General features: G+C 46.1%; 2 protein-coding genes and 2 pseudogenes across 3 annotated transcripts; 3 read left to right on the forward strand and 1 right to left on the reverse strand.

The window, feature by feature from the left end:
• LOC109470948 overlaps positions 1-1176 on the reverse strand; it is a 5036-nt pseudogene extending 3860 nt beyond the window's left edge.
• A 1308-nt stretch (positions 1177-2484) lies between these two features.
• LOC109471170 (serine protease HTRA1-like) lies at positions 2485-4027 on the forward strand. The gene is made up of 3 exons (XM_019770456.1): positions 2485-2699; positions 3472-3618; positions 3868-4027. Exons 1-2 carry the CDS (start codon positions 2500-2502, stop codon positions 3614-3616), a joined length of 345 nt encoding a protein of 114 aa, XP_019626015.1. The 5' UTR covers positions 2485-2499; the 3' UTR covers positions 3617-3618; positions 3868-4027.
• A 1519-nt stretch (positions 4028-5546) lies between these two features.
• LOC109470958 lies at positions 5547-10890 on the forward strand. 2 transcript variants are annotated; one of them, XM_019770054.1, is made up of 4 exons: positions 5547-5957; positions 7476-7639; positions 9430-9578; positions 9840-10890. In XM_019770054.1, exons 2-4 carry the CDS (start codon positions 7508-7510, stop codon positions 10165-10167), a joined length of 609 nt encoding a protein of 202 aa, XP_019625613.1. In that variant the 5' UTR covers positions 5547-5957; positions 7476-7507; the 3' UTR covers positions 10168-10890. The 2 variants fall into 2 exon arrangements, with proteins under 2 accessions (XP_019625613.1, XP_019625612.1); XM_019770053.1 differs by having other exon boundaries at positions 5548-5952.
• A 1266-nt stretch (positions 10891-12156) lies between these two features.
• LOC109471193 lies at positions 12157-20280 on the forward strand (annotated as a pseudogene).
• The last annotated feature ends 7317 nt before the right edge of the window (positions 20281-27597 follow it).

A 27597-nucleotide genomic window follows, 5' to 3' on the forward strand; every position in this document is an offset into this window, starting at 1 on the left:
TTTGGAAGCCACAACGACAAAGATTCAACATCAATGTGGTACGCACGACAGTGAAACGTCACGTTGGTGGAAATGTAGATGCCCCGCAAACCGCTAGGGGTCGTTGTTGCGGCGATGTCAGGTTTAGGAATGTCACAGGCTACACCTTGCCAGCCGTGTTGACATTTACACGCGCCGTTAAACGCGTGGCAGCGGGCACCGTTCTTACAGATACAGGTTTTATCGCAGAGAAAGCCGTATTTCCCAATAGGACAACCTTGCGGCTGGATTTCTACGTCTGATGACTGCACGTGTACAAGTCTGGTCGGGTTTGGAGGTGTGCTTATTCTGACCGGTTTTCCAAACGGGGGAAACTGGCAGATAAAGCGTTCTGTGCTCTTTGCCGGGAATGTTAAAGATAGCATGTAGATAAAGTTGAGGTGGCCAGTGAATCGCTCCCTGACGTAGTTCCGAATCAAATCACCCATCGATGTATAAGACAAAATGTGAATAGAAAATTCAGCATTGCTGCCGTCTGCACGGCAGGACAACTGACGGAACTTCCCGGACCACAGTTGGTCTGCAGCTACTAAATCATTCAGGGAACGTACAACAACTATCGTCTGAAATTGACAATTACCGTTTTCTGGGTAGACCAGTGGAATGTTAGTACTAGTTTCCTTTCCATTCCGTTTCCTGGGCAGCTTGTTTAATGTCCTTCGAGTAGCTAGAATGTCTCCACTATCTGTCTCGGCTTCCACTTCTAAGCCAAACCTGAATAAAAATTCTCCAGTGTCCTTACCGGTGGGGTTGATGGGAGTTTCACACGTCTCGTTATACACGGGAGGATAGCCCGGGACGTCGGTTACCTGTATCGCCACATTCGTGACTTCTCGGCGACGCCCGACGAGAATCTTGATGTTATATTCCGGCTGTACTGACCAGTCCAGGGGGTTGGCGACCACAAGGGCGCACTCCTCAGTCAGAAGGAACCTGTCGTACGGATCTCCCTCCGCTTTCACACACGGAAGTTCCGCTTTCTGTGTAGCCGGCCAGTGTTCCTCACCGACAACCTCTGTCCCGACTCTGGCATTTTCAGGCACGGAAACGTCGAAGCTGCGCCCCTCCGCTAATCTGGTCCGACTAAAGACGACGTAGACACTAATCAGAAGAGTAACGTACCAGGTTAACCGCCATTATTTTGTATATCCATACAGAGGGAGGTTACTGACAGTGGCAAACTGTGAAGTCACTCTGCAAGTGCACCGGTGACTGACACCATGTAGGCACATAATTATACTGTAATTATCGCCCGAGGACATTCCCTTTTTACCTCTATGAAAAATGGAGGTATTGTTTTTGGCGTGTCTGTCTGTATGTATGTATGTATGTATGTATGTGTGTGTGTGTGTCTGTGTGTGTTTCCGCAACTTTGTGGTCAGCATAACTTCAGAACGCCTTTATGGATTATGATCATATTTGGTATGTTGGTAAGTCTTAGGAAGACAAACGTCAAGGTCAAATATGGGCCTCCTGGTGGATGACCTTGGTACTGCAGCAGAACTTCTGGTTTTTGTATCTTTTGTCCTGAACATGCTATGGTCTTGATGTTTTGGTGACAGATAGCTTTTCCTGTCAGGAATAAGTGGTGTGAGTTTGGTCCCCATAGCAGCTTGTTCTGGAACTGCAAGGCACTTTCTGGTGAAATGTTTAAAAGCCAATAAGTCCAGATAGGGTAATAGGAACAACATATTTTCATAATTTTTGGTATGTAGGTAGCTGAGAGAGAGATGTACATGATTAAATGCAAATTATGCAAATGAGGACTTTATTTGCATAATTAATGAGGAAATTCTATAATTACAGTGTTTTACATTATACTACTTTCATACATGTGGAACATCAACAGATACTAATTATGCAAATGCTGACCTAATTTGCATAATTTATGCAAAAATTCTATGATTTTTCGCGCTTGTTTTGTACTCACAGCAAGCTTTCCCAGGTTTGACTAGATCTAGGTTAGTAGTATTGTTGCCGTCATAGGTTTCACAATACAATGGATAATAATTACGTATTTAGATTTTCCCATTTCGGATGACTTTAGATAGCTTCGCAGGATTCTGCTCTCTGCTGCAGCCATGACCTGGCTAGGAGGCATACAGCATCGCTATCCGGTCACACAAGCTGTCAGTTATCAACAGTAGGATATAATATGGCATACTTTGGATAGAATTTCACACAAGGAAATATGGATACAAGAAGCGGACACATACGTCTTACTTTGTGCTTGGTTGTTAAGTCCATTTACATTATCCTTCGGCAATCTATGGATACGTAGTGGCATTAGAGGCAAGCAGGGTTTTATCACATAGCGGTGATCAGAATTGTACAGCCGCTATATCAGTAGAATGTTTCATCTTCATGCAAATAATCCCACAACCGGTAGCACCTCCGTACAGTCACCTGTTCAGGGGACCAACTTTCCCACCCTCAGTCTGAGACACACAGGAGTACAATATGGCGCTCGTGAGTCTGTTCCTCCTTTTGTTGGCGGTGCACCGGTCCGCTTCCCTGTCCATCGCCTGTCTGGTGAGCCCCGGGTCCCTCACCAACCCGTGCCCCGCGCCTCCCACCGACTGTGAGCTGGTCACCAGCATGTGTGGCTGTCAGGTGTGCGCCGGCCTGGAGGGGGAGTCCTGCGGAAACGGTCACCCGGGGTGGGCGGCTACCTTCTACGTTTTTGTTTTTTGGTTGGTTGGTCTGCGTACGTACAGGTGTGCTAGCGGCCTAACGTGTGTGCTCCCTCCGTACGTACAGGTGTGCTAGCGGCCTGACGTGTGTGTTCCCTCCGTACGTACAGGTGTGCTAGCGGCCTAACGTGCGTGTTCCCCCCATACGTACAGGTGTGCTAGCGGCCTAACGTGCGTGTTCCCTCCGTACGTACAGGTGTGCTAGCGGCCTGACGTGTTCCCTCCGTACGTACAGGTGTGCTAGCGGCCTAACATGTTCCCTCCGTACGTACAGGTGTGCTAGCGGCCTAACGTGCGTGTTCCCTCCGTACGTACAGGTGTGCTAGCGGCCTGACGTGTGTGTTCCCTCCGTACGTACAGGTGTGCTAGCGGCCTAACGTGTGTGTTCCCTCCGTACGTACAGGTGTGCTAGCCACCTGACGCGTTCCCTCCGTACGTACAGGTGTGCTAGCGGCCTAACGTGTGTGTTCCCTCCGTACGTACAGGTGTGCTAGCGGCCTAACGTGTGTGTTCCCTCCGTACGTACAGGTGTGCTAGCGGCCTACCGTGTGTGTTCCCTCCGTACGTACAGGTGTGCTAGCGGCCTGACGTGTTCCCTCCGTACGTACAGGTGTGCTAGCGGCCTAACGTGTGTGTTCCCTCCGTACGTACAGGTGTGCTAGCGGCCTGACGTGCGTGTTCCCTCCGTACGTACAGGTGTGCTAGCGGCCTGACGTGTGTGTTCCCTCCGTACGTACAGGTGTGCTAGCGGCCTAACGTGTGTGTTCCCCACCTGCGAGGAGACCGTGCAGGAGTATGTCCAACCTGACGGGACCGTCCTCCAGGCCATCTCGCCCTGCCTGTGGACCTGGCGCCCGGGAACCTGCCAGACCCGCTCCGCTTAACGGTAACGTGTGTGTGTGTGTGTGTGTGTGTGTGTGCGTTAGTGTGTGCGCGTGTGTGTGTGCGCGAATGTTCGCGTGTGTGTGTCTGTGTGCGTTAGTGTGTGCGTGTGTGTGCGCGAATGTTCATGTCTTTACGTACATATATATATATATATATACTACACTATATATGCAAATGGATTCATGCGATTTTCGTTCAATATTTTACAGTTTTTTCCTTCTCTCTTTTTTTTCTCTTTTTTCCCCTTCAGGTTAGGCATACAGCATGAGGGAACGCGCTGCTTACTGGAAGAACCCGGAGAGAAAGAAGACTGGCGTTCGGTTTTAATAAATCTGCTCATAGCGCCGGTGATGACGTTTTCTTAAGAGTAGCAGTTCTTGCTTTAGCCTCGAGCGTTACCATTCTCCACAGGCGGGCTTTACCGATCTCAGTCTTCCTAAACATAGACCGCCTCTGTCCCCTGACATGCCATATTTCCATCCGGGCTTTTTAATATCATTGTTGTCCTGTCAATGGCTACAGTAGTGAATAAGGTTAAACACAGGTGGCAGGTACATGTTAAGCAGACGGAATGGTAATGTACTGTTACGACATTGGTCCACGGAACCACAACAAAGGCGTGATACAAAAACAAGGAATGGAAGTCTTTCAAGTCACACGCTACTTACAAAAAGCGATAATTCCTGTAGACCCTCCAAACGTAATGGCCCGAATCACATTAAGCCCTGTCGGCACTCGAACTCTATTACCGTTATACAGTCTAACGTGAAAGCTTTCTCTGGGTAGTGTACACACAGTCGGAGCTAACGTTCGTGTAAACACACGGGCATTACTTGACGGCCTTGGTCGTGATTTGAACAGACACAGAATCTTTATACGCCATTTCAACTCTCCTTTCCTCCATCAATTTTAACCCTAGGTGTGTCAAGTTCGATGAGAACAAGACCCTGGTAGTTTGAAGGTCAAGGGCAGTTTTTGGAGTTGTTGGTTGTGCCTTTCATCAAAGTCAACACGTGTTTCCTGTAATCACTAAGCCTCAGACGTACTTGAGGTCTTTTAGTCAAAATCTGCATCACAGGATCGACCGTTCCAAATCCCGTAACACAATCGCAGCAGCTCACACTCCTGTACGTCTACAAGATGGATATCGGGTGCTGGGACATCAACCCCCAAAACGTGTTCTCAAAATCCCCAAACGAGACAGACGCTTAAACATCAACATGCGTCAAGCTCATAAAAACCTCCACTCCTTATGTAAATAATTTTCTTTCACAAGTCGTGGTCTGATACCTCCCAAAACACCGAGTCTTTCAAGCTTCGCGTGTAACTGGACGGCTGAGTGCCGCCACACAAACCTGGCCATTAGACCTGGCAGGACCTGTCAGCCCTTACTAAGTTCACTTTTTTGTCGTAGGGTTTTCAGAGAAGCAATGGCAGAACCGATAAACTTCTCCGTTACCAGACAGCTTAATTTTGTACGACAATTTACGACTGTCCCACGAATGCACTCAATATGCCGTTGTAAATCTGTCGTGCGACAGGTGTGACCTGGTCCTTAATTACCTCCGCGCGGACATGTATCATTACCGTGCCGGGCGACGCGCCTATTTTTGGCCACGTGCCTCGGTCAAGGCAGGTGACAACAAAGCAGGTGTTTCAGTCCCATTTCAAGTGCGGACATGAAGTTATGCGGTCTCCGCATTCCAAGACGTTTAAACTCCAATTTTTGCGCCTGAAAAGGACGCTTTTATTCCTTTTTGAAATCCAATCTTGACTGAGAACACAACGTTGTATACATCTGCTCTCGTACTTTCACTGCTCAAGTGTCCTTCCTCTAACAATAGTCTCGGCGGTGTTACACACCACGTCACGCCGGCTTCCCGTGAGGTCCGGCGGCGCTGTGCTGCATGTTGTGCAGGAGCCCGCCGCTGCGCTGGCAACGGACAAGGAAAGGACGTCATCCGATTCAAAACATTCGCATTGAGCTCCGGAGTGCAGAATAACCTCCCACAACGCCGACCGGTTTTGAATGGCCGGAGGGGTAATGGAAAAGCCATTTCTCTTCAAGACATGTCGGACTGTTTAAGACAACGCCTTTGTTGAATGTTCCCTCTCCTTAACTACGAGATAAGACGGAGTTATTTCTCCCCGATTGGCAGTCTGGTGGCAAGACGGACTGTACTTAGTTTGCACGTTACCTTCCAAACTTGAGTCCTTGTGGATTTTGTCTGAGCACGACGTCCTAGCTGTTTGTGACCTTACATAAGTTGCCAACCATGAGTGAAACACCGTTCGATGGGGTGGACTTGTAGCGTTCTTCTGGAGTTTACGTAAGGTAAGGTGCGTCTATAAACTTTAAACCAGGCTTAAGCTTATGACTTTGCAACATTCTACATGAGTGTCCGTACATGACAAACTACACTTGGTCCTTTGTACACCCATATCATCGGGTTTCAAGAAAGGATTTTTATCCATCCATACTGTTGGTTTGAATTGTGTAGTACATTCATTCCTATGATATCCATTATCAGTGTTGTTAGGCCAAAGTATCATGTTGTCACGACCGCTGATGGACCCTTCCCACTAAGGCGGCTGCTGTTTAAGAGACAAATACTCTCGAGATCTCATCCAGACGAATTTCATTGATGAAGTTTGTGCGTTTTTCGTCTTTCAACTCAAATATGCATACTATTACATCGTGAATCATATTCCAATTATAAAGTCATAGGTCATACAAATCCAATTTTCTAGGTGTTTGGTGTAGACGTCCATACCCGTGGATAGTATTTATCTTAACAAACTGTAGTGATACATTGTAGGGTAGGGTAGGACCACACGATCCCCCAATCCAACGTGAACTTGTCGGGGTTTATTTTGATAACGATACAAATTACAACACCAAGTAGTCTGATTCTTTACCTGTCGAGCCCGTATCTTCTCAAACCTAAAACATACATACGGCGATATCGTCGGTGGAAAAAAACTTCAATCGTAAGTGCGTCATACAATATTTCACATCTTGTACCTACTGCACGAATCTGGTGTGTTACCAATAAACATTAAACTTTACCGTTTACGAATCTACATCTACATAACGTCCAAAACAAACAAACAAACAAACAAACAAACAAACAAACAGATGTTGTCCATGGTAACGGTTAACCGTGTAGATATACCCTACTTGTTTCAGATGTTATGGAGGTAATGTCAGATTAGAAGTCAGTAATCATCGATCTGCAGTTGCGGATTTATTCTGAGATATCTGCGCGTGCGTCTAACTTGTTTCTCTCTGTCTTTCTTTCACCAGTTCCTACCTTCTGCACTGTTTGACTATTAAATCTTCTGATGAATGTAAGGATTCGACTTAGCCTCAGCATTTTACGCGTGTTTAGTATGTCGTTCAACATGTAGTTTGTTACCAAAACAGAGGAAAGTACCTAGACATGAAAATGTACAGCCAAGTTATATTCTGTCAGATATTGACAGTTTTGCACCCATTTAGTACAGAAATGTCTACATTATAACAGTTAGTATGAAACAGGGCTCGTTAAAGAGCACTGGATCAAATGTGTACAAATATATTTACTTAACACTGTTAGTAGATCATTGAGATACCAAACAAGGCTTAAGTACCTGGACACGGAAGTATTTAGTACCGCTTAAAGCTGTAAAATGTTTACCCTATCTCCAAGCAGAAGTGTGGCTCTGGCTTGTTTTGCCTTAACGTTTATTACGTTAGCCTGATAACCACCCTGTCCGACTGTGAGCTTCCTGTGGCTTCTTTGGAGCTGGGGGTATTAGAAAATAGAAATTGGGCTTTTTGAAGGGTTTCACGTATTTTCTGTCCTCCCCCTGCAGCCTTCCCATGCCTGTGTTCCCGGCCCGCCGCCATGGCGCTGAACGAAGGCCGCTTCCTGGTCATCCAGCGCGCTGAGAAGCGGAACCGCATGGAGGCGTCCGTGTACAACAAGATGGAGAAGGTGCGCTACAGCCATGCGCAGAAACAGCTGGATGAGGCCAGGGTGGGTTCCCCTCTTTGTAACTCCTCCCACAAGAACTGTGCACACATGCATTTCTTCGTGTTAGAAATAACAGTCAAAATTTACTTTACTTTACTTTACTTTACTTTACTTTACTTTACTTTACTTTACTTTACTTTACTTTACTTTACTTTACTTTACTTTACTTTACTTTACTTTACTTTACTTTACTTTACTTTACTTTACTTTACTTTACTTTACTTTACTTTACTTTACTGATCTTTACTGATCTTTACTGATCTTTACTGATCTTTACTGATCTTTACTGATCTTTACTGATCTTTACTGATCTGTACTGATCTGTACTGATCTGTACTTTACTGATCTGTACTTTACTGATCTTTACTTTACTGATCTTTACTGATCTTTACTTTACTTTACTGATGAGATGCATATAAATTCACCTCTTCAGTAAAGCTGTGTATTTCTGGTTCATAGTACAAAATGTACTAGGGTCTTAACCTGATAGTTCTTGACTGAGTGATTTGCTAAATTACTCTCGGGATTATGCTAACCACATTAATCCCTTTAAGGTAGTCACACCAGGATGGACCCTTACACTCTTTTCGATGAGTGCCGTGGGTTCTTAAGCGTACGTGAGGTGTGGCGCATTTTAAACACGGGACCTAGTACCTCTAGCTTTACCTCCCATCTGAGAAGACATTCCTAACCGAAGCTAGATACTGATTTTTCAGAAGTCAAGCAAAGAAAGAGGTGTAAAGTCCCTTTCCCAAGGGCACGGCATTAGCTGACTTGCTGAGGTTGAACCCAGAACCTTTAGTCAAAAACCATATCGACAAGACCACCTTGCCACCATTTGCAACTGGTTCTTCAGTCCACAACTATTTTACATCGTGTTGAGTTGATAATAGCCCGCTTAGTTCTTCTCGGCAGCCGTGACAACATCACGCCGCTGTTTTGGCCACAAACGCAGCTCACGTTGTGTAACAAAATCCGCCAATTTGCGGTCGGAGTGGGAAGCTGAATAGGCTGTTATTGTTGGCGCCACACTAAGTGAACCTTTTCCCCCGTGTGGCGCGTTGTTTGTGGTTCCTCCGTTTCCGACAAGACGGCAGAAGTGGTACTTTCACCTGGAACTCCTGTCGTCGGGACTTTCACCCGTACTTCCTTCCCCCCCGTGTTCCCGAGTCTTTCAAGACCAACAGGTGGACTTCTGTGATATCTAGTTCTGCACTAGAGGCTCAGGTTTGGCCTAGTTTGTCACGGCTTCATGTGTTTTACTGTTTTCGCGAGGTCATGTCTGACGGTGTGTAGGGTTCACGTTTATCCAGTGGAGTGTCCAATTAAGATCTCCTGCTATCTTGAGGTTTGCAGGAAGCGGTTTTACTCAAACGAGTCCTCTGTGACCAACCAGCCAAACTTAAATTCTGTATCTATTGTCTATACATTCTGAAGTGTACAGAAGAGTGACTACTTGGTACTCTACTTGGTGTTTTATCCAGCCTCCTGTACCATGCAAAGGCCATGGAAGTCAGCTGCAGATTGAAATGTGACAGTTTACATGGTGCCGAATTTATTGCGTGACTTTAAAGTGCAACCTCCTTCTTGTTACCTCCGGCCCACTCTTACTGCCTGGTCTCTAGGTCGATGTCGGTCAGAAGTCACGTAAAAGGACGAGACGCTCTGAACAAGGGAGACAAAGCTAGGCATGCTTGGGAATGTGAAACGTTTTGGTCCCGTGTTTGGGGAAATTTGCAAGTTGATCACGGTAAACACACACAACTTTGTTTTAAGACATTCTGTGCTTACAGGGCCTACAGGAGTTGCGTATCCAGCGTCAGTTCCAGCGCGTGCGCAGAACGGTTGTAGAGAACAACCTTCGGCAGGCCATGCTGCGTCGGCTGGAGAGACAGGCGTCCGACCGGGCACTGGGCGGGACCTTCAACCACAACCTCGGCAAGTCAGTCTCAGTTCTGTCTGTTTGTATATGTGTTCCCTGCTGGGCAATACATTGAGCGTGGTCAAATCTTACTTTCCACTAAACAGTCCTACACGAAAATGACAGTCTCGATCGTAAACTGGCTTCGGTTTGTCTTAGTTGCAGAATGTATAATACATAATACGCATTTGTTTGTTTCTTACTTTTTTAAGTATCCTTTATGTACAAGTTAGCTTTTGAGAACACTGAGTCTGGTTTCTTCCATGGCTGTTTGTTCCTCAGGTACGGCGGGTTGAAGATGGACTCCCTGAAGCACGAGGTGGACCAGATGCTGAAGGACATGGACCCGGGCGTGCGGCGGGCCAAGCGCGCCCGCAAGCTGCTGGAGAAGGGTCGGCGGGACGGGCGCATCCGGCCGTACGACATGCACTCCGTCTGCCTCCCGCCCATCGTCGCCGACAACCACGACGAGATCGACATCGTCACGGCCGCGCAGGACGGCGGCGCGGGGGAGAAGGGGCCGACCGCCGAGCCCAACCGGACCAAACTCCCGCCGTTACGCACCCTGAAGGCGAGCGTCGGTATTGACGACAGCGACGACGATTTGTGATGAGCTGTGTTTCCATGGAAAATGACATAAAACTGCATTTGTATTGAAACTCGGGTGACGAAATGTTGGTTAAGGGGACGAACTCGAAGCCCAAAGAGATCAAACTCCCACCACGCCGTTGCACCCTGGAGCCGAGTGTCTGGATTGTCGACAGCGATTCCATGGAAACCGGTGTAAAACTGAACTTACAAACATGTGGCGAACAGTCCACTGAAACGTCAGCAGGTGGAGAACATTGGTTGTGCGATGAGAACTGTGTTAACCAGTGATTTACCAACCAGATGGTACCATTCACGGGTGACAGAAGACTCACGTGCACCTGTGTGGTTCGACTAGCCCAAGAAATCTCCCAGAAATAAGAAATATTTATCAGAACACCTGTAAATGCTGTACAGTGTAAGGAGTGGTGAATGAATACCTTCCAATTTGCTCATGCTCTACAAGATTTTGAAAAATATATTATTAAGTTTTTGTAACGTTTTAGTAAAATAACGTTACGCGTCGTCCGAATTCCTACTGATGGTTAGATCTTTCAAATTCGAACGTACTAATATCACAAAACTAAACTTTTATCTCAAACTACGAAAATGTCTATTACCTTTATATGATAGCAGACCTAACGTTTACAGAAATTTTCTTTACTTTTACTGTACTTCATTTTCTCTTTATATGTCCATACACAATGTTAACCATTGTTTGTTTGTTTATTAATTTGTTTGTTCGCTAGGCTTGTTTGTAAATGGTTTTGGGCACATATGTACAATAAAGATTGGATTGATGTTTGAATCAGTACCATGGACAGAAATTGTTCAAGACTGTGAAGGGCGGATGTGTCCTAAGTTGAAGGAAAGCATGGCGGCACGGTCATGAACACAGCAGAAGCGCCGCCTTGCGAAGTTTGTTAGGATTGTAGACAGTTTGAATTAATTGAGTTGTAGATGCACTTTGGAGATGTAGTAACACGTTTCAATCTAACCAAAAAAATTCTGTCTACACGGGGTGTTACTACTGTTAGCGATTCTTATCTTCCTAAATCCTCCCTCAAGTAGCTACAATATAGCCTCTAAAATTTGCTTATTTTTTTCTTGCTGAATTGTGTTACAGCTACAGTTTCCAACATCTACCGATGTAGTTGTTGAAAACGGGAGCCATTCTAACACGGTAGTAACACGGGAGCCTGCTGTAGAGGCTAGCCGGGCGTAATTACCGTTAATGGACAGGAGTAAGCCGGCTGCTCGGTCCGCTACTCTCCCGGGACCACCAGAACCGCTCCCGTTCCAAGGGGACCGACATGGGACCTGTTCCATGACCTTGAACTGTCAGCCAGAAGATCGGCTCCTGGTGATCTTATTCTACAAGTCGTATTTTTAGCTACATGTACACATTTGTCTTTATTTCTATACGTTGAATTAATACCTATAATCCGTGATCTTAGGAATTTTGACTCCTAATTGGTGGGTGGGGTAATCGTAAAAGGGCGCAGTGTTTGTGTTATTCGGTTGCCATGGCGACATGATCGTCTAATCCACACCAAGGTCAATCCTAAGACCATCCGATTCGTGGAAATCTAACGTTACGTATTGAGAACAAACGCAGGTACGATTGATGACGTGAAATCCGTACAAACTTCCCGAAAAAATCCGAAGAAAGGGCCCACGTTAGAATGTTTTTCGTTTCTGTTTCTTTATTTTTGTTCGAACTTCTTTGTCGTAAACGTTTCCTTTGTCCAACATCTAAAGGTGACCTTGTTGTTGTGGTACCGTTAGTGGAAGCCTCAAAACTTGAGCACCTGTTAATATGTTTCTGATGTTTCAACAGGGAAAAGACTCTTGAAGATCGCCAGTGATCCTCTCACTGATATATACCGTTACATGTATATGACTGGCGGACGGTCCCTAATTCAGACCAATTCCCAATTCCTGATGTAATTGGTAAATGACAGGGAATGCCCCCCACCCCCATCGTCACACGTCACGCTTCCAGGAGACACCATAACAAACATGACGGGCGGGGGTCTACCTGAGGTCAACCCTGGCACGCAACCGGCCCGATCACTCCAACACGGCACGGCCGCGGAGAACACTCTCCCTCCCCACAAGGTGTAGGCGCTGTTTCTTTAAGGCGTTTTCCACCATCACAAGGCGCGCCTTCTGCACTAATCCAGGTGAGAGTGTGTGAGGATTACCTGTACGACTGTGTTAATGGCGGTAATTGGTGGGCTGATTTACGGGGTGTTACGTTACACTGTCGCCCTTTCACGTCGTCAGGTGTTTCAATTCTCCGCGCCGAACAACAAAGTGGCGACGTTTCCGAGCTCTGAGTAGACACAGTTCTGGGTTTATACAGGGACCTTACTGTTCACAACAGCTCGCCTCTAGCACAGCTGCACTGACAAACCGCCGTCGTTTCCCCGACAGGTAAGTCGGAGATCAAGTAAGACATTAGAAGTGAATCTTTCTTACCTGTACATGTACATACGCTTCGCTTTCTTTGACCCTGAACCTGTACATGTAGTTCTAAGCCAGTCGCTTTCTTCTTGAATCTTGACTCAAGTGCAAATGGCTAAACCATAGAAGAGAGTAAAAGTCAAAGGGATCGTGGCTAAGGTACGGCGTACAGACGAATCCATATGTCAACGCTCCCGATGTAAAACTGGCTTCTTTTAGGAGTGGCCAACATGGCGGCAGTCTTAACGCATGCCAGGTTTGCAAACTTACAGAACGGAAACTACCTGAACACCAGTCATGTACACTGCTTTGTGACGGATGGTTTAACGTCTTGTTGACTTTAAAAACTGAAACGTCATAATCTTCCAAGTTGTTTTCATCGATGTCACCAGTACCAAGAGTCTGTCGATTAAGGTAGTACCTTAAGTTCAAATTCTTGAAGTCATTTCCTTGAAGTCAATTCTTCAAGTCATGAAACATTCTTTCATGGTCGCCTACTGTCCGTATGTCGTTGGTAACGTTATAGTTGGTGGATGTACGGAAATATGAGCAAAACCTGTATCAGTTGTTTGGTCGACGGAGTTCTTTCCAGGCATACCGTACTCAGTTCACAAGCCTACCTTTTTGGGTGTTCGCTGAGACCATCCTATGAAGAACAGACGAAATTAAGGGTGTGTAAAATGCAGTGAAGAACAGAGCTATGGTATACGTAAGATATCAGACCCATGTTTATGGAGAGTAATACAACACACTATAAGCACATTGAAAATTCGACATCACTTATCCAAACGCCGAGAGTAGTGGTACGCCTCAGTGACGGGCCAAAATCATGCACTTCTCAACTCATGGACGCCTTACTTCCAAAACTGCCATTTCATAACAAAACCAGTAAAATAGGGTGGAGAAGGTAAGCATTTTGGTTCTCTGTTGTTGTTGCCAATCCCGTCTTCCCTTTCCCACGGGGGTACTCTGTAAGATGGATGTGCGCTAACAATGCTGGAGGCTCTCCACTAATCACAGGTGTTACTTTCTCTCAATCTGTTGTCTTAAAGATGATGTTTACACCTGAGGCAACCGAGTACTGACTAGCAGAATCTATGAGAGTACGGGAACTGCTCAAAGGGTGTAGCAAATGTTTTGTACTTTGATGGTAATTGAAAACACTGCTGGGACGCGCTGCGCTGGGACGGATGAATGTAGCGTTATTGTGTACGGTAGATGTCGACTTCGTTGTAGAGCCCTCCGGACTTACATTTTTCAATGACGCGAAGTTCCTCATGGCAGTTGGATTCTGACTGCTGAACTAAAAAAATTCAGAACCCGGTCTACACTCAGTACACGGTGTGCCCATTAACTAGAACCCAGCATAGTGAAAAATTAAAGAAAATACTCGGGGGTCTGCATCGGAGGCCCGGGCAATGACTCTGGCGACTGTTGCAGGGCTGCTCTTAATTACTTGCAGTCTTCTATGTTGTACCGGCAAGGATACTGTAAGCAAGAGAAGTCCTGCAACAGTCGCCACGGCTAGGAAATGTCTGTACTGTGAAGATTACATGCGCAGGTGTGTTACAAAATGAAGGGTTGATCTGACACTGATAGTAGTTTCCTCGTGTGGCGCCTGAAGCTACACCTGATTCTTATCTCACAGATCATTACAGGTTGTCCAGTCATTTGTTCTGATAATCACTCATCAGTCAGAACTCCCAGGAGCTGTTGTGTCCGATGTGTGGCCCCGGGCTGGCTGAAACAGCCTTAGTGTAATCCCCGAGCAGAAGTGTCCGGCTGGTTTCACACGTGTTTTTGAGACATTTTCAACGGTGAAAAGATGAAAACACTTACCACTAGAAGGACATAATATGCAAGATACCACAGAAGCATGCACTTCTAACGGTGAGAAGTAAGTCGCAACAAGCCCGTAGCGATGCCTGGAATGCGAGGCTAGGTGTGCATGCAATCTTTGTAGATTTGCTGTAATTACTGTCTGATCGAGCGGAAAATCTTCCATGTGTCATGGAACAGCCGGAGGTCCCGTGTCTGAAAAGAGACACTACCGTTTCTTACTTGTTTGTGGACTACATACTGTACATTGTACAGACTGGGAAAATGGCCCAAACAAGCGATCAGCGTCTACTGGAACAAATGCAAACTCCACTTTCGTTCAGGTTTAAAACTCCCAACCACCATGTCTTTGTGCGTCGTTAAAAACCGTTCATTTAATTCTGTTTGCCCTTCAGATGTTTGCAAGGGTCGTTTCAAACATGGCGTCATCGCCATGGCAACCGGGACGCCTGGTGACGTCACGTACGCCTTGTTTGCCGAGAGTTCGGCAGCGTTTCTTTGAATTAGCAACCAATTTAAAATCACCGCTTCTTTCTAATGTTTCCTAAACATTACCATGCCGACCGAGTGAGAGCGGAAAGCTCAAATTTGAATGTTCACAACGTTACATTCCTCCGACTGAACCGTGGTTTACTATCTTTAACCTAACCTGCGTATTTAACCTCGGCTCTGTTGTCTGAATGCTTGTTTTGGCAACTGAGAACTAATGGAACGAAAATCACATTTCTCACACGTCTCCACTGATCGGCGTGTTTTGAAAACTCTGGTGTGGACGGGCCGGCATTCTTCCGCGCCAATGTCATTATCACAGACGACCTACTCTGGCATGCTGACATTGGCCTGTGTTGTTCGCGCCTGTGGGAGCGTACTGCTGTCCTTTGCGTGCTTTGTTTCCCCTGTCACGACGCCGAGACATGCTTCTAGACGACTCGTGACAGAGGAAATGTTGCAGAACTACCTAAGCTCTGATCAGATGTAAGGATCAATGTTTTATAGTCTTGTGTCCATCCCTGTTATAGATATTTGGCAGGTATGGATACAAGACTATGTATAAATCTGCTTGGGGATTATCCTCCGGTCACTTTCTCCGTAAAACTTACATAGACATGCTTGACGCTGCGCTCTCTATTCATCGAAAAAGCAAATGAATAATTCTTAAGATCGATAAAAAGACACAATATAAAGTACACGTATTAAGACAGCTATAGGCGCTGCTTGTCGTGTAAAAAATTTGATACATTTGATATTAGAAGGACGCTACATCTTTAGGCTCAGCGAAAAAAAAAATCAGCGCTGAAATATCCAGGCCTATAACTGACTTGCTATGTATGTATGTATGTATGTATGTATGTCTAAGTCAAGTAGTGTATCTTTTGTCTCCACTTTTCTACATACGTTTGTTATGTGTCTGTTAAGTCTTGACCTGTACCTAGCCCGTCGTGGCATGAATGTACAATAAAGGTATTTCACTACATAGTACTACGGCGCAGCATCACTACCGCATTTGCCTCTATCGCTGTCTTCAAGATTTCAAATTCCGTGTATGGTCTTATCGTTTTGTACATGCCTTCTACCTACTGCACAGCAACATTCGCAAGAAAGGATGGCTTGAGCACTGCCACAATGGCGCCATCGCCCGATTGAATACCGAACTGCAGTGAACTCTGGCATTTCACTCCTCTCCTTGAAACCTTCCCGAAAGGTGACGCGTTTGTTATGGTTTGTTGGCGCAATTTCACGGTGTATGACGGCACAACTTCACCCTAACCCGATCCGTGTTGCCGTCGCTACCGTTACCGAGACCTCCCTCGCCATACGGGCGGCCTCAACACCTGCCCCGCCCCGCCTACAAAAATATCCGGGTCGGTGGGAACCTCGTCGTGTTTGGGATTCCGTAAACATGCCGGAAAATTGTTCAGGTAACTGTATCCGCGTGGCTGCGATTCCGTCACGTCACCGCCGCCGTAGGTGTTCTTCTGTGCAGTTTGTCACGACGATTTACAGCAGACTACAAGGAATCCGTCGCAGGTCTTCGGAATTTGTGAAACTTAGAACTAGGAGTTATATGTTGTAAAGTTGCACTTGTTATCATCGAGAATACCATAGTGGCGTTTTCCTCAGGCATGGTCTGTACGGTGTACCCAGTTTGTAACATAAGCAGCTGTCTCGAAATACCCGAAGAACGGACGTTTTACACCAAAGGATGATCAATGCGCAGAAGTATATTTTGTACGCAGAACACCTGTTTTTCTGCCCATTATTGAGTCGTTTCCAAGTTCATTTCCCACCCTTGAACGTGGGAACATTCTAACAATGTCTCGCCAAGGGTCGCGGGACAATAAATCACAGTCAAGACCCGGCATTCATGCGGCGTTTCCTTGTAGTGCGTGAAGTTTATATTTGCACAGTAAGTTCAATATAATTGGCAGGAAATGGCGATTATAGCAGCAATATTTCACCTTAAATTGGACAATCTAACGGAATTGTTTTCACAACAAAGATGTCATAGTAGTTCATGCTGCGTACGTCTTTGCAAATTAAAGAATGAAGTCGACACAACAGTTTGGTGGGAATCAGACTCGGCATCCAAATGTTAAAGGGAAACTGCCCTTTAAATTAAGATGAAGTGTAGATGTACAATGCCAACCACTTGGGCAGCTGACAAATGGAAATTGGCTAAATATGTTTGTTATAAGTTTTTTTGTTTATATGGCAAGCTAACTCCATTATTCCCCGTAATTGGCCCATTTTTTAAATTTTGTAATAAACCACAGGAGCCAGGTGAGGCCTAGGCTCGGTGTTGTAACAGTTGGTTGGAGGAGAATCCTTCCGTAGAAAAGACAGCAAACATCACCATGACAGGACTGGGGACAAAAGGACGGGAGGGTCCTCTCTGTCCTACAACAGGACACAAATATGTCAAACATGCCGGTCCCAGTTTGATTGTTTTCATAGGTGTTGGCAGTGATTATCACTCTCGAGCTCTCGCGTGAACATTAAGTCGCGTCGTTTCTTTCTCCTCGTCTTGAGGGGTATTTGCGGCTTGAGGCGAGTAGAAAAGAGTCTATTCAGGGTCTCATTCACTCCTCCATTGTGCGCGGTTGTGAAGCCGGGGTCACTTGAGTTTGCGCTGAGTCCATATTTAACAGAAAAGTCCCCGGCTCTACGCTGGCCCTTTGTTGTTCAGTAGCCCCTGACGACTACTTCTCTCTGTGTTTTCAGGGCCGGTCGCGGTGCGTGAAGCGGAGAGCTACAGTCTGAATGGCTCTGATCGATAACAACTGACGACCCCGCGACGTGGAGGGGCGAACTCCACCTACGTCATCAGCGCGAGGGTTGTCTCCTGTCTCCATGGCAACGGAACGACGCCAGGAGTTCTAATTTGGAAGACGTAAACATCGGGGGTGATCGGTAGGGCGAGAAGGAGCGCGGTTAATCAGTGACGGCGCGGGTCCGTTATGCTCGCCTCGGCGGACCGACCGTCCGTTCAGCCCAAAGGACTTGCGGTTCCTCGTTGTTATCGTCAGGTCGGAAACTGGATACAGGCTTTAGACTGTGTGTTGTTGGAGTGTTTGCCGAGCCCCTCATGGCAGCGGAGATCTGGTGAGAGCAAGGTGTGTTTGCCTGCCAACTTGAGACGCTTCAGGCCGGGGCTGGTTCCCTGGGATAACTGAGGAGGAGGAGAATTAAGGTTCCATCAGTGAGACTGGCCGGCCGGAGGGAAACCGGCGGGCGGGAGGATTCTTGACTAAAGATGATGATGGCAACAACGTTAGAACAGAACCCGGAATTACTGAACCAGTACGAGGAGAACTATGAGTCGTCCAAGGTGGTGCAGATTCTGCGGTTCCTTAAGGACCAGGAGAGGTACACGGCGGAGAGGCGGGCGCAGGCAGCCCGGCCCCCGGCTTACGTCCGTCTGGACGAGCGGACCGAGCAGGAGAGGCGGCGGACGGGTTCAGGCCCCGGACGGCCGACTCCGCCATGTTCGCCCCGAACTACAGGCCTCCCCGAGGTCGCTCCACGGAGAGGCCGGGCACGGAGAGCCCCGCGCTCAGCAAGGCGAGAACCAACGCGCTGACCGTCAGTAAGATCCGCGGGGCCGCCAACCCGGGGCGGCCCAAACTGTCCAGAACACCCCGAGAACAGCTCGACTTCTCACCGGTTCGGGAAAATTCCAGGGCGACCATCGCCGTGCGTCCTGCCACACAACAGGCAAACCGCGTGTACAGAAACGACTTAGAACCAGGCTGTACAGCCACCCCCCTCCCACCAGGCACGATCTGATCAAAGACAAGCACGTTCTAGAAAAGAGGCAATCTTTACTCAATAGACCAAAAATGACCCTAGATGGTGGCGGGGAATTAAAAAGTGACAACAGTAACGCCATAGTGCAGTATGACAATAATGTAGTCAGTGTGCGACTGTCGCGCAGCACGGGACGACTGGAACACGAGTCTCGGAGTGGTGCGGAGGCGGCGGCCGGGAACGTCACCCGCGACGAGCGGTCCAACACCAAGTCGGACTCCGCGGGCACCGGGCTCAGAACTCTCTCGGCGTCCACCGACTTCAGCGTCGACCCTGCCGCGGTCCCCCACAGGAAGGGACCCATCTCTATAGACGACAGGCCCGGTGGCGAGCGGAGCCCAGTCCGCAGCCCCGACAGAACTCTAGTCGGCACGAACTCTAGCCTAGCGCCGCGAAAGCCGCTCCAGTTCGCCGGCACAGACTCCTCGGGGTCGGGCGGGGGAAGGGTGGACGTGTACCACCTGCCCAGGCTCGGTCACGGCGTTGCCATGGCCGGGGAACGAGCGCAACCACAGCCCCTGCCCTACCTGGTGGAGACCAACTCACTGTCCTAGCATCGTGCGTCACCATGACAACGGAACTGTTTCCATGGCAACGGAGCGACGACATGATAGACGTGATGAGCGGACGGCGCACAACTATGTTGCTTTTGGTAGGACATGTGAACATCATTACCTCAGTTTGAACTCGGTCTGAGATGTTACCATTCATAACTCTGACAACCTGAAGATCGTGTGGAGAACACTGGTCATTTTGAATCTGAAAAGACGTTAAAAATTTGGAATAACGAAAATAAGACTCCTAGGCTACGACACAATGAAAGGTACTAGAGTATAAAAGACAGCATGACATATTAACTAGATCTTAATGTACATCAAGTAGCATGTTGAAATATAGAGCTTCCGTCTTGGCACCCTTGAAATTTGGAAAATGAAAAATGACTTGTGACCTAAAGTCGACCAGTGTTTGGGTGGTAGCATGTGAAACGACCGAGCGACAATTAGCTGGTTTTAGTACACAGGGATCAGAATTACAGCAAAGCCAGGAAACAGCCCAGCTCGCCCTGTGTACTGTAGGGACATTCCCGCGCAATATGGACACGCAGACATGTAGAGTAGCGCTGTTGGTCTGTTCTCCACTTGAACTTTGCTCGTGTGCGACTGGCGTTCTTGCCTTCATACGGTAATGTGCAGTAATAGAGCCAGATAACCGCGACGTTTTTTCTGTCACGGACAAACTGTTATTGAACTGAGAAGAATAAATATAATGTGTTAGAATTCAGTATTTATGAAAAGATGTTCGCAATGTTGCTTCCTATGTTGATGTTAAGATTAGTAGGCCACTCCTGTGTTTAATATTGACTTCTGTGAGGATATTTGCCAGTATGTTCCTCCGTGAGACTATAGCTCAGCCATACGTGTTAGACAGATGGATTGGTCCATGACAGGACACATGAAAGCTGCCGTGTCACTCTGTCGTTTGTGCGCGGTGACCAAAAATGACATTAAAAATTCATGTCCCTGTGCGACTGTGTCCTGTTGTGACTTGTGTGCTGGTATGAGGATTGCGTGACTGTACGGCAACACAGAACGGTTAGTCTGTTCTGACTGGAGAATATACCATATACTAGTGCTGACTTGTTACTGGGGCAAAACAGTAACAAACATCCCACTAAATCGGTGTGTTATTGTCGTCCTTGGTGGACTTAAAGTTAAATACGTGTATGTGACAGCCTACGACATGCCATGTTTTATTTATGAACGCGGTACATAAATAGGTACAATAATGACGCAGTCGACTTAATTAAAGTGCGTCATTCTTGAGATGGAGTGAAAAGTGAACCGTCATCGATGATATATTGATGTCGACACCTGACGTTTATAGATGTCACTAGGATAGTTTATATTCACAAAACCTGTCGGGCTGTCGTCCCGGGGACCTGACCAGGCAGTGTTGTAGGGAAGGGTTAACATTTCTGCAGATTTTGAATGATAGCAGTAACTTGCACCAGGATATCGATATTGTACGATATGCTTTATCAGTTTACATCACTCGACAATCCTTCCTAGTTTATAGATACAGATTTTTTTTAGATTTACCTTACCAAAGGTATAAACCTAGCAAGACTTCCTGGTCATCTTAAAATCTTCCGGAAACAGAAACTTTCGGTTATAGGAATGTTCTCCATGGCCTAGGTGTGTTTTGATTGGCACATGTACATCACTTGAGATCTCCATGTCACAATGTACCCTACATGACGGACATGCATGCTGAGTCAGCTTGGCGCTTTTTCTGACAACGGTAACTTGTAAGATCCGTATCTCTGTCTAAGACCCATGTTTTGGTTGACAAATATGCGGTTATTAACATAACTCGATGACACCATTTACACGCCAGCAGATCCACGCAGAATATGACACCTGATGAGTTTGTTGACCGTGAAATTCTCCTGTCGTCACCAACAGTAGGAAGTCTGTTTTGACCCATCCTGGCGTTTCTCATGGTTTCCTCCAGTCTTTGTCCTCATGACGAGAATTCTCCATTCACGCGGCGGGAGCTAGCCGGGCACCGCCCGACCCGCTGACCCTACCGGCGCGCACGGTAAATGTCAGAGGGTACGGGAGTGTACAGACACACACAGACGAGAATTCATCAACAGACAAACGTCACTGACTGGTCCAGCACTAAAGGAGACCGAGTCACAAGACACGCCTGTACCGGTCTGACGCCTTAAAGATGCAAATTTCGCCAACCATTATGGTGACAGATGGATATTAACTCATGTCAACATATATAAAGAAGGAANCCTGCGACATGCCATGTTTATTTATGAACGCGGTACATAAATAGGTACAATAATGACGCAGTCGACTTAATTAAAGTGCGTCATTCTTGAGATGGAGTGAAAAGTGAACCGTCATCGATGATATATTGATGTCGACACCTGACGTTTATAGATGTCACTAGGATAGTTTATATTCACAAAACCTGTCGGGCTGTCGTCCCGGGGACCTGACCAGGCAGTGTTGTAGGGAAGGGTTAACATTTCTGCAGATTTTGAATGATAGCAGTAACTTGCACCAGGATATCGATATTGTACGATATGCTTTATCAGTTTACATCACTCGACAATCCTTCCTAGTTTATAGATACAGATTTTTTTTAATTTCACCTTACCAAAGGTACAAACCTAGCAAGACTTCCTGGTCATCTTAAAATCTTCCGGAAACAGAAACTTTCGGTTATAGGAATGTTCTCCATGGCCTAGGTGTGTTTTGATTGGCACATGTACATCACTTGAGATCTCCATGTCACAATGTACCCTACATGACGGACATGCATGCTGAGTCAGCTTGGCGCTTTTTCTGACAACGGTAACTTGTAAGATCCGTATCTCTGTCTAAGACCCATGTTTTGGTTGACAAATATGCGGTTATTAACATAACTCGATGACACCATTTACACGCCAGCAGATCCACGCAGAATATGACACCTGATGAGTTTGTTGACCGTGAAATTCTCCTGTCGTCACCAACAGTAGGAAGTCTGTTTTGACCCGTCCTGGCGTTTCTCATGGTTTCCTCCAGTCTTTGTCCTCATGACGAGAATTCTCCATTCACGCGGCGGGAGCTAGCCGGGCACCGCCCGACCCGCTGACCCTACCGGCGCGCACGGTAAATGTCAGAGGGTACGGGAGTGTACAGACACACACAGACGAGAATTCATCAACAGACAAACGTCACTGACTGGTCCAGCACTAAAGGAGACCGAGTCACAAGACACGCCTGTGCCGGTCTGACGCTTTAAAGATGCAAATTTCGCCAACCATTAAGGTGACAGATGGATATTAAATCATGTCAACATATATCAAAGAAGGAAACGCCTGAGTCTGATTCGAGCCAGAGTTCTAGCAAATGTCTGCCTTCACGGCACGTTGAAGAAACTGGTCCTGTGTTTAGGGTAAAGGTTGGATAATGCATAGTCTCCTATGTTGACCGGAAAATAAGATAAAAGCAATCGTGTTCTAGTACAATTAACTTGTCTGAGAAGATTAGTTTCTTCAATGTGTTACTCGTATTGATTTGTGGTTTTACTACATCGGAAATACATACATCGATCCCAGCTGCAGCTAACTTCAACCCCATGAAATTGCTTCTTTAATAGAGCGGCCACTGCCAGAAGGGAATAGCCCTGCCACTTTGGCAGTTGTTAAGGCGTCTCTATCTTTGTTGACAATCTCAACTGCGGCATTTTAAAATCGATTCAGGTCAACTTCAAGACATTATTCAAGTCGACACGAGTCTGCGATATGAGGCTCTTGAAGATGAGTGTCTGAAGTACGCGGAGCTGTGTTACCATCTTAAGAATGTTTTTCTTCTTCACGACAATGTTTTTATGTACGCAGCATCTTTCAAGTGTGCAGTTGAGAGCTCAGTCAAGCGGGTAGGTTCAAATATTTGTTGAGGATTACCGGGGGGGTTGTTGGTTGGCCGGGCGGGGGCGGAGCGACCCTGGCCCGAGGCGAGCGCTCGGCACGCTCCGTGACGACTCGGGTGGCGGGAGGAATGTCGCGGCGATGCGGCGTGTGGTCGTCACGCCGGTCTCCTGTTTCACCTGAAACAGACCTGTTTCCGGAAGCGTCAGGTGATGCCGTGACGTGACACGACTGATGGTGACCAGAAGGAAAACACACCTGTCACAATAGTCACATGTACAGGTTTTCCAGCACAATCGTCGCTAAACATCATATTTATGTGACCGGAGCTTTACCAAAACGGTTCTGAACACAGATCGTTTAAAATGACATGCGATGCATGGAATGCTATAAAAAGTTTTTGCACATATTTGTGTAGGAAAATATCTTGACCATTCTGTATAATGATTAGCGAAAGGAAAACAGACCTGTCACAAACATGTCACATTAGTTTTCTGACAATTGTTCGAAATGATAGATCGTTCTCAGGACAGGTATTCTGTACATATTTATCGAGGAATATGTCCCAACAAAACTATGTACAGTTTAACAGAATGAAATCAATTCTTCCACAAAGCACATCACAATACACTGTTACTTATCAAGCTAATTGCGTATCGTTTGAAATCACAGTGGTTTGACATGGTGTTGGTCCTCTGGACAAGCCGAGTCCTCACACATCTCATCGAAGAAAACGACTTGACAATACTGTGTAATGATTAACGAAATGAAAACAAACCTATCACAAACATGTCACAATACCGTTACTTCCTTAAAACCTCAACTGTTTCGAACACTATATATAGGGGGTAAAATATACGATGTATCATGTTCTCTGTGCAGGCTCTTCGAATTGGGCTTTTGAAGAATCATAATGGAAAAAATCGACTTGTAGAGGTTATGGCTATCACATGCTTATTGAAGATACGTTTGTCAAAACCTTGCTGCCCAGTAGAAATGTGGTTAAGCCGTTCCGTACTCAGGTCTGTGTCGATTTAAAACCGCGACGTTTATTTTGGACGTAAATCACCACTATGTACTGTATTTGTATAACCCTAAGTGAAATGCTGGTGTCTATTCTATGTTGGAGCATTTTTCGTGAAATGTTTTCTATCCGTTAATGGTGTTGATGAACACGATTAAACATTTCCTTGGTGAATAACAATACAAACACGGTCGCAGATGTCACGCACCGTTAGAAGGTTAGTAATCCCATCTAGACGATACTGCACAGAGAACAATGCCGTATGAAGGTGACCCTCACACGTATTGTCTGCAGAAGTACAGACTGGTACAACAGAACTAGAGCGCGACAAACTCACCGGTAATAATTACTGTGAGACTGAGATGACCCGACAGTTAACGTACTAATGACTGCTGCCCTTATGTTGTTGTGAAACGTTTCTTGACGGTTTGGTAGCGTATCTCATTTGGTAGCGTTATCATGATGATGATGATGATCTCTTGTTCAGTCTCGAAGTAAACTTTCCAGTATGTTGAGACCGGACTAGAAATGTACAAGTACGTGACAAGGTAAAATACTTGTTAAACACTTAGTCTGGAGATTCCTATCTCGCTGTGGACATCAATCAACATTCAGTCCATCGTGTTTTCATTTCCTGTCCAGTAAAACTATCATTGTTGTTTCTTTGATTACGATCTCTGTCAAATGACTAAGATGACTGCTATTCTTCCTTGAGTGTGTTTCACCTTCTTACAGTCGTATACAAGAAACACCTGTGTTATATTTCACGACAACATTTTGACTTGCTAAGAACGTACATTGTTACATTCTTAAGTTGAACAAGTAAGAAGTGGCCCACTTCGTCTCCGTCGTTTTCTTAAGTTGAGCGTGAAGGAAGTCGACCACTTCACCTGGGTGGGCGGCCGGACAAAGATGTGATGACGTCACAGTAATCAGCCACAGTCCCGTAGCCATGGAGGACTCTTCAGATTAACCATATCCATCCGCGATTGGGATCGAGTTACCGACAAAAACACTCGTTCTGCGAAAGGGGATGTCGAGAGGGACGTTGAGATGCAGTTTCACTTCCAAATACAGTATGGACAGGACGCAATCGAATCAGGATAGCAGTGGGCAGTAATCTAAAAGCAAACATGTGACTCTGACGTTTGTTCACGTCTTTTTTTCAATGAATTTTTTGTATGTTTTCTGGTTGCTCCCTGAGTGTTTTCTTCTGCTTGCTTGAAGATTGAAGCTAATGATAAGTATTTATTTTGTGAACTTAGAACTCCACTGGGGAACGTCCAACAAGAAACACAAGCCTTTACCACACATCTGCTTGGAGATGATGCGGTGTGCGCATGACGTGTTGTTTGCTCGACCATTAGTGCCCGGATGGAAGAGAATACTTCAGGCGTGCGGAAAGTAAAGTTTGCGGCAAACACAGAACGTGTTAGCGGGTTTACCGACTAAACTTTCCGCTCAATCTTTCAAACACTTCTAAAAGCGAACACAGGCCGCTCTAGTAAAGTCCGATCGCAGAACCGAAAGCCTTTGTGTCCAAGCAGACACTGGGACGGAAAATGGCGATGTTCCTGTAAACGACCATCCTTGGAGATCAGATAACGAAGCATTTCAGTCGTCTTTCACAAGAATGAAGTCTTCAAGTCTGACGTCGCTTTTGTGTTTCTCCATATTTACGGAGTTCTTAAATCTCTTTCTTTCCTAACCCTGTACACACTATCTCCTTCAATTTTCTATAGTTTAAACACTTGTAAACAAATCCCGACAGGACTTATTTGTTTTTCAGTGTTGACGAACGTCTCAGAGAATCTTTTCCTAATCCTGTCCACACGATTCCTGCCTGTAAGACACGTCCCTATCATGCTCTGCCGGTAATGACTAAGTCTACTTTGTTCCCGATACAGAACCGACATCGGCGATCAGTCATGTAAGGGATGAGTTTCATGACAACTCTCACAGCAGGACAGTGGGGATTGTAGAGATGATAACGTAGCTGTTGGCACATCCCCGTGTTTGTGTTTAAGACATGATTGCTTCCACTCCCTGTACGTGTGACGGGTACGTGAGAAAACAGCAGTATCTTTATCTGTATGTATGTATGTATGTATGTATGAATGTTTTACATTACAGACCCATGGCCTTATGCTACATATCTATAAAGACACCGTATCTCGCAGATTTTGTGATACATCCACTTGTTTCTGACTTGCCTAGTTAAGCGTCTCAAAGGTCGCTGTTCCCAGCCCATCGACAGAGAGTCTTCAGGCGGGTTTTGCCTCTTTCAGACGTCATCTGTATCAGTGTGAGCAGGTCAAACCTTACAATCCGGTCATACCTACTGTAGAAAACTGGTGTGTTACGTCTAAAGGCGGTTTACTGGTTATGCGAAACAAACAAACAAAACCTCTGAGACCACACCACCTGCCTGGTGCTCCGGACGACCCGAATTCCGGGCCAGGTGCCGCCGCGCCCAGCGACATGTAATATCTGGCGGGACACCGGCTCAGCTGCCCCCGCCATATCTCCTCCCGGCACTGAGAACAAACTCATAACGCAAGACAGGTAGCAGATATGAGATGTTGACCAAAGCAAAGGTTATTCACCTGTGTGCGGCGTGAACAATGAACAGTGTTGTGGACTTTTACCTGTGGTTAGCGATGTGTTTGTGTTGGGGTTATGTTGGAGTACTTGTTGTGGGGGTTTAAGGATTACCGGGATTTTCGTACAAGTTTTACATCTTCTAAAGTCCACTTAGTAGGAATGGTTTAAAAACGGTTTGCCTGTTCACATTAGTGAGATATGTACATGGACAAAGTCACGCCAAGCTCATTCATCTCTACAAAAATGTAACATATATATATATAGTTTGCTGTAATACATAATGTATAAAGTAATACATACTGTAAAGTCTAGTAGGGCGGGACAGGCTGGAAAACGGTTCGACTAGGAACGTTATGCAGATAGTGTGCGTGTTCAAAAGTCATGTCAAACACAAATGAAGATAAGCATGGGTCCAACTGAGCACAGAATATATACCACGCAGAAGAATCTTCCAAAGTTGCCACAGTTCTTTTGCTAGATTTAAGAACCAGATAACACTAGCAGTCTTAGCTGGCTGAACAGACACCAGTAATGCGGAACTAAAAAATATCAACTTCAAGTTTCACGTTTCAACCTGTTGCTGAATGAGTAAAGATTTACATATTGACTAATATGAATACAATTATGTTTTAGGAGGAGATGATCTTTACAGTGTACAAATATGTAAGCAAATCAGTTTAGGGTTATCTTAAATTAATGACCCATTCCGAGGTGTATATGGTGTTGTAAGGCCTGGTATCAGTAAACACAGCATTCGTAGGTCTTCTGTGTTT

Source organism: Branchiostoma belcheri, unplaced genomic scaffold, assembly GCF_001625305.1.
Source record: "Branchiostoma belcheri isolate BF01 breed outbred unplaced genomic scaffold, Haploidv18h27 scaffold24, whole genome shotgun sequence".
Classification (NCBI taxonomy): Eukaryota; Metazoa; Chordata; class Leptocardii; order Amphioxiformes; family Branchiostomatidae; genus Branchiostoma; species Branchiostoma belcheri.

Excerpts from the sequence above, each read along its gene's own strand:
- LOC109471170 (XM_019770456.1), top strand. The coding sequence starts at position 2,500 with ATGGCGCTCGTGAGTCTGTTCCTCCTTTTGTTGGCGGTGCACCGGTCC. Across the intron at positions 2,700-3,471 it reads TGCGGAAACGGTCACCCGGG|GTGTGCTAGCGGCCTAACGT; the intron begins GTGGGCGGCTAC and ends CCGTACGTACAG.
- LOC109470958 (XM_019770054.1), top strand. The coding sequence starts at position 7,508 with ATGGCGCTGAACGAAGGCCGCTTCCTGGTCATCCAGCGCGCTGAGAAG. Across the intron at positions 7,640-9,429 it reads AACAGCTGGATGAGGCCAGG|GGCCTACAGGAGTTGCGTAT; the intron begins GTGGGTTCCCCT and ends CTGTGCTTACAG. Across the intron at positions 9,579-9,839 it reads TTCAACCACAACCTCGGCAA|GTACGGCGGGTTGAAGATGG; the intron begins GTCAGTCTCAGT and ends TTTGTTCCTCAG.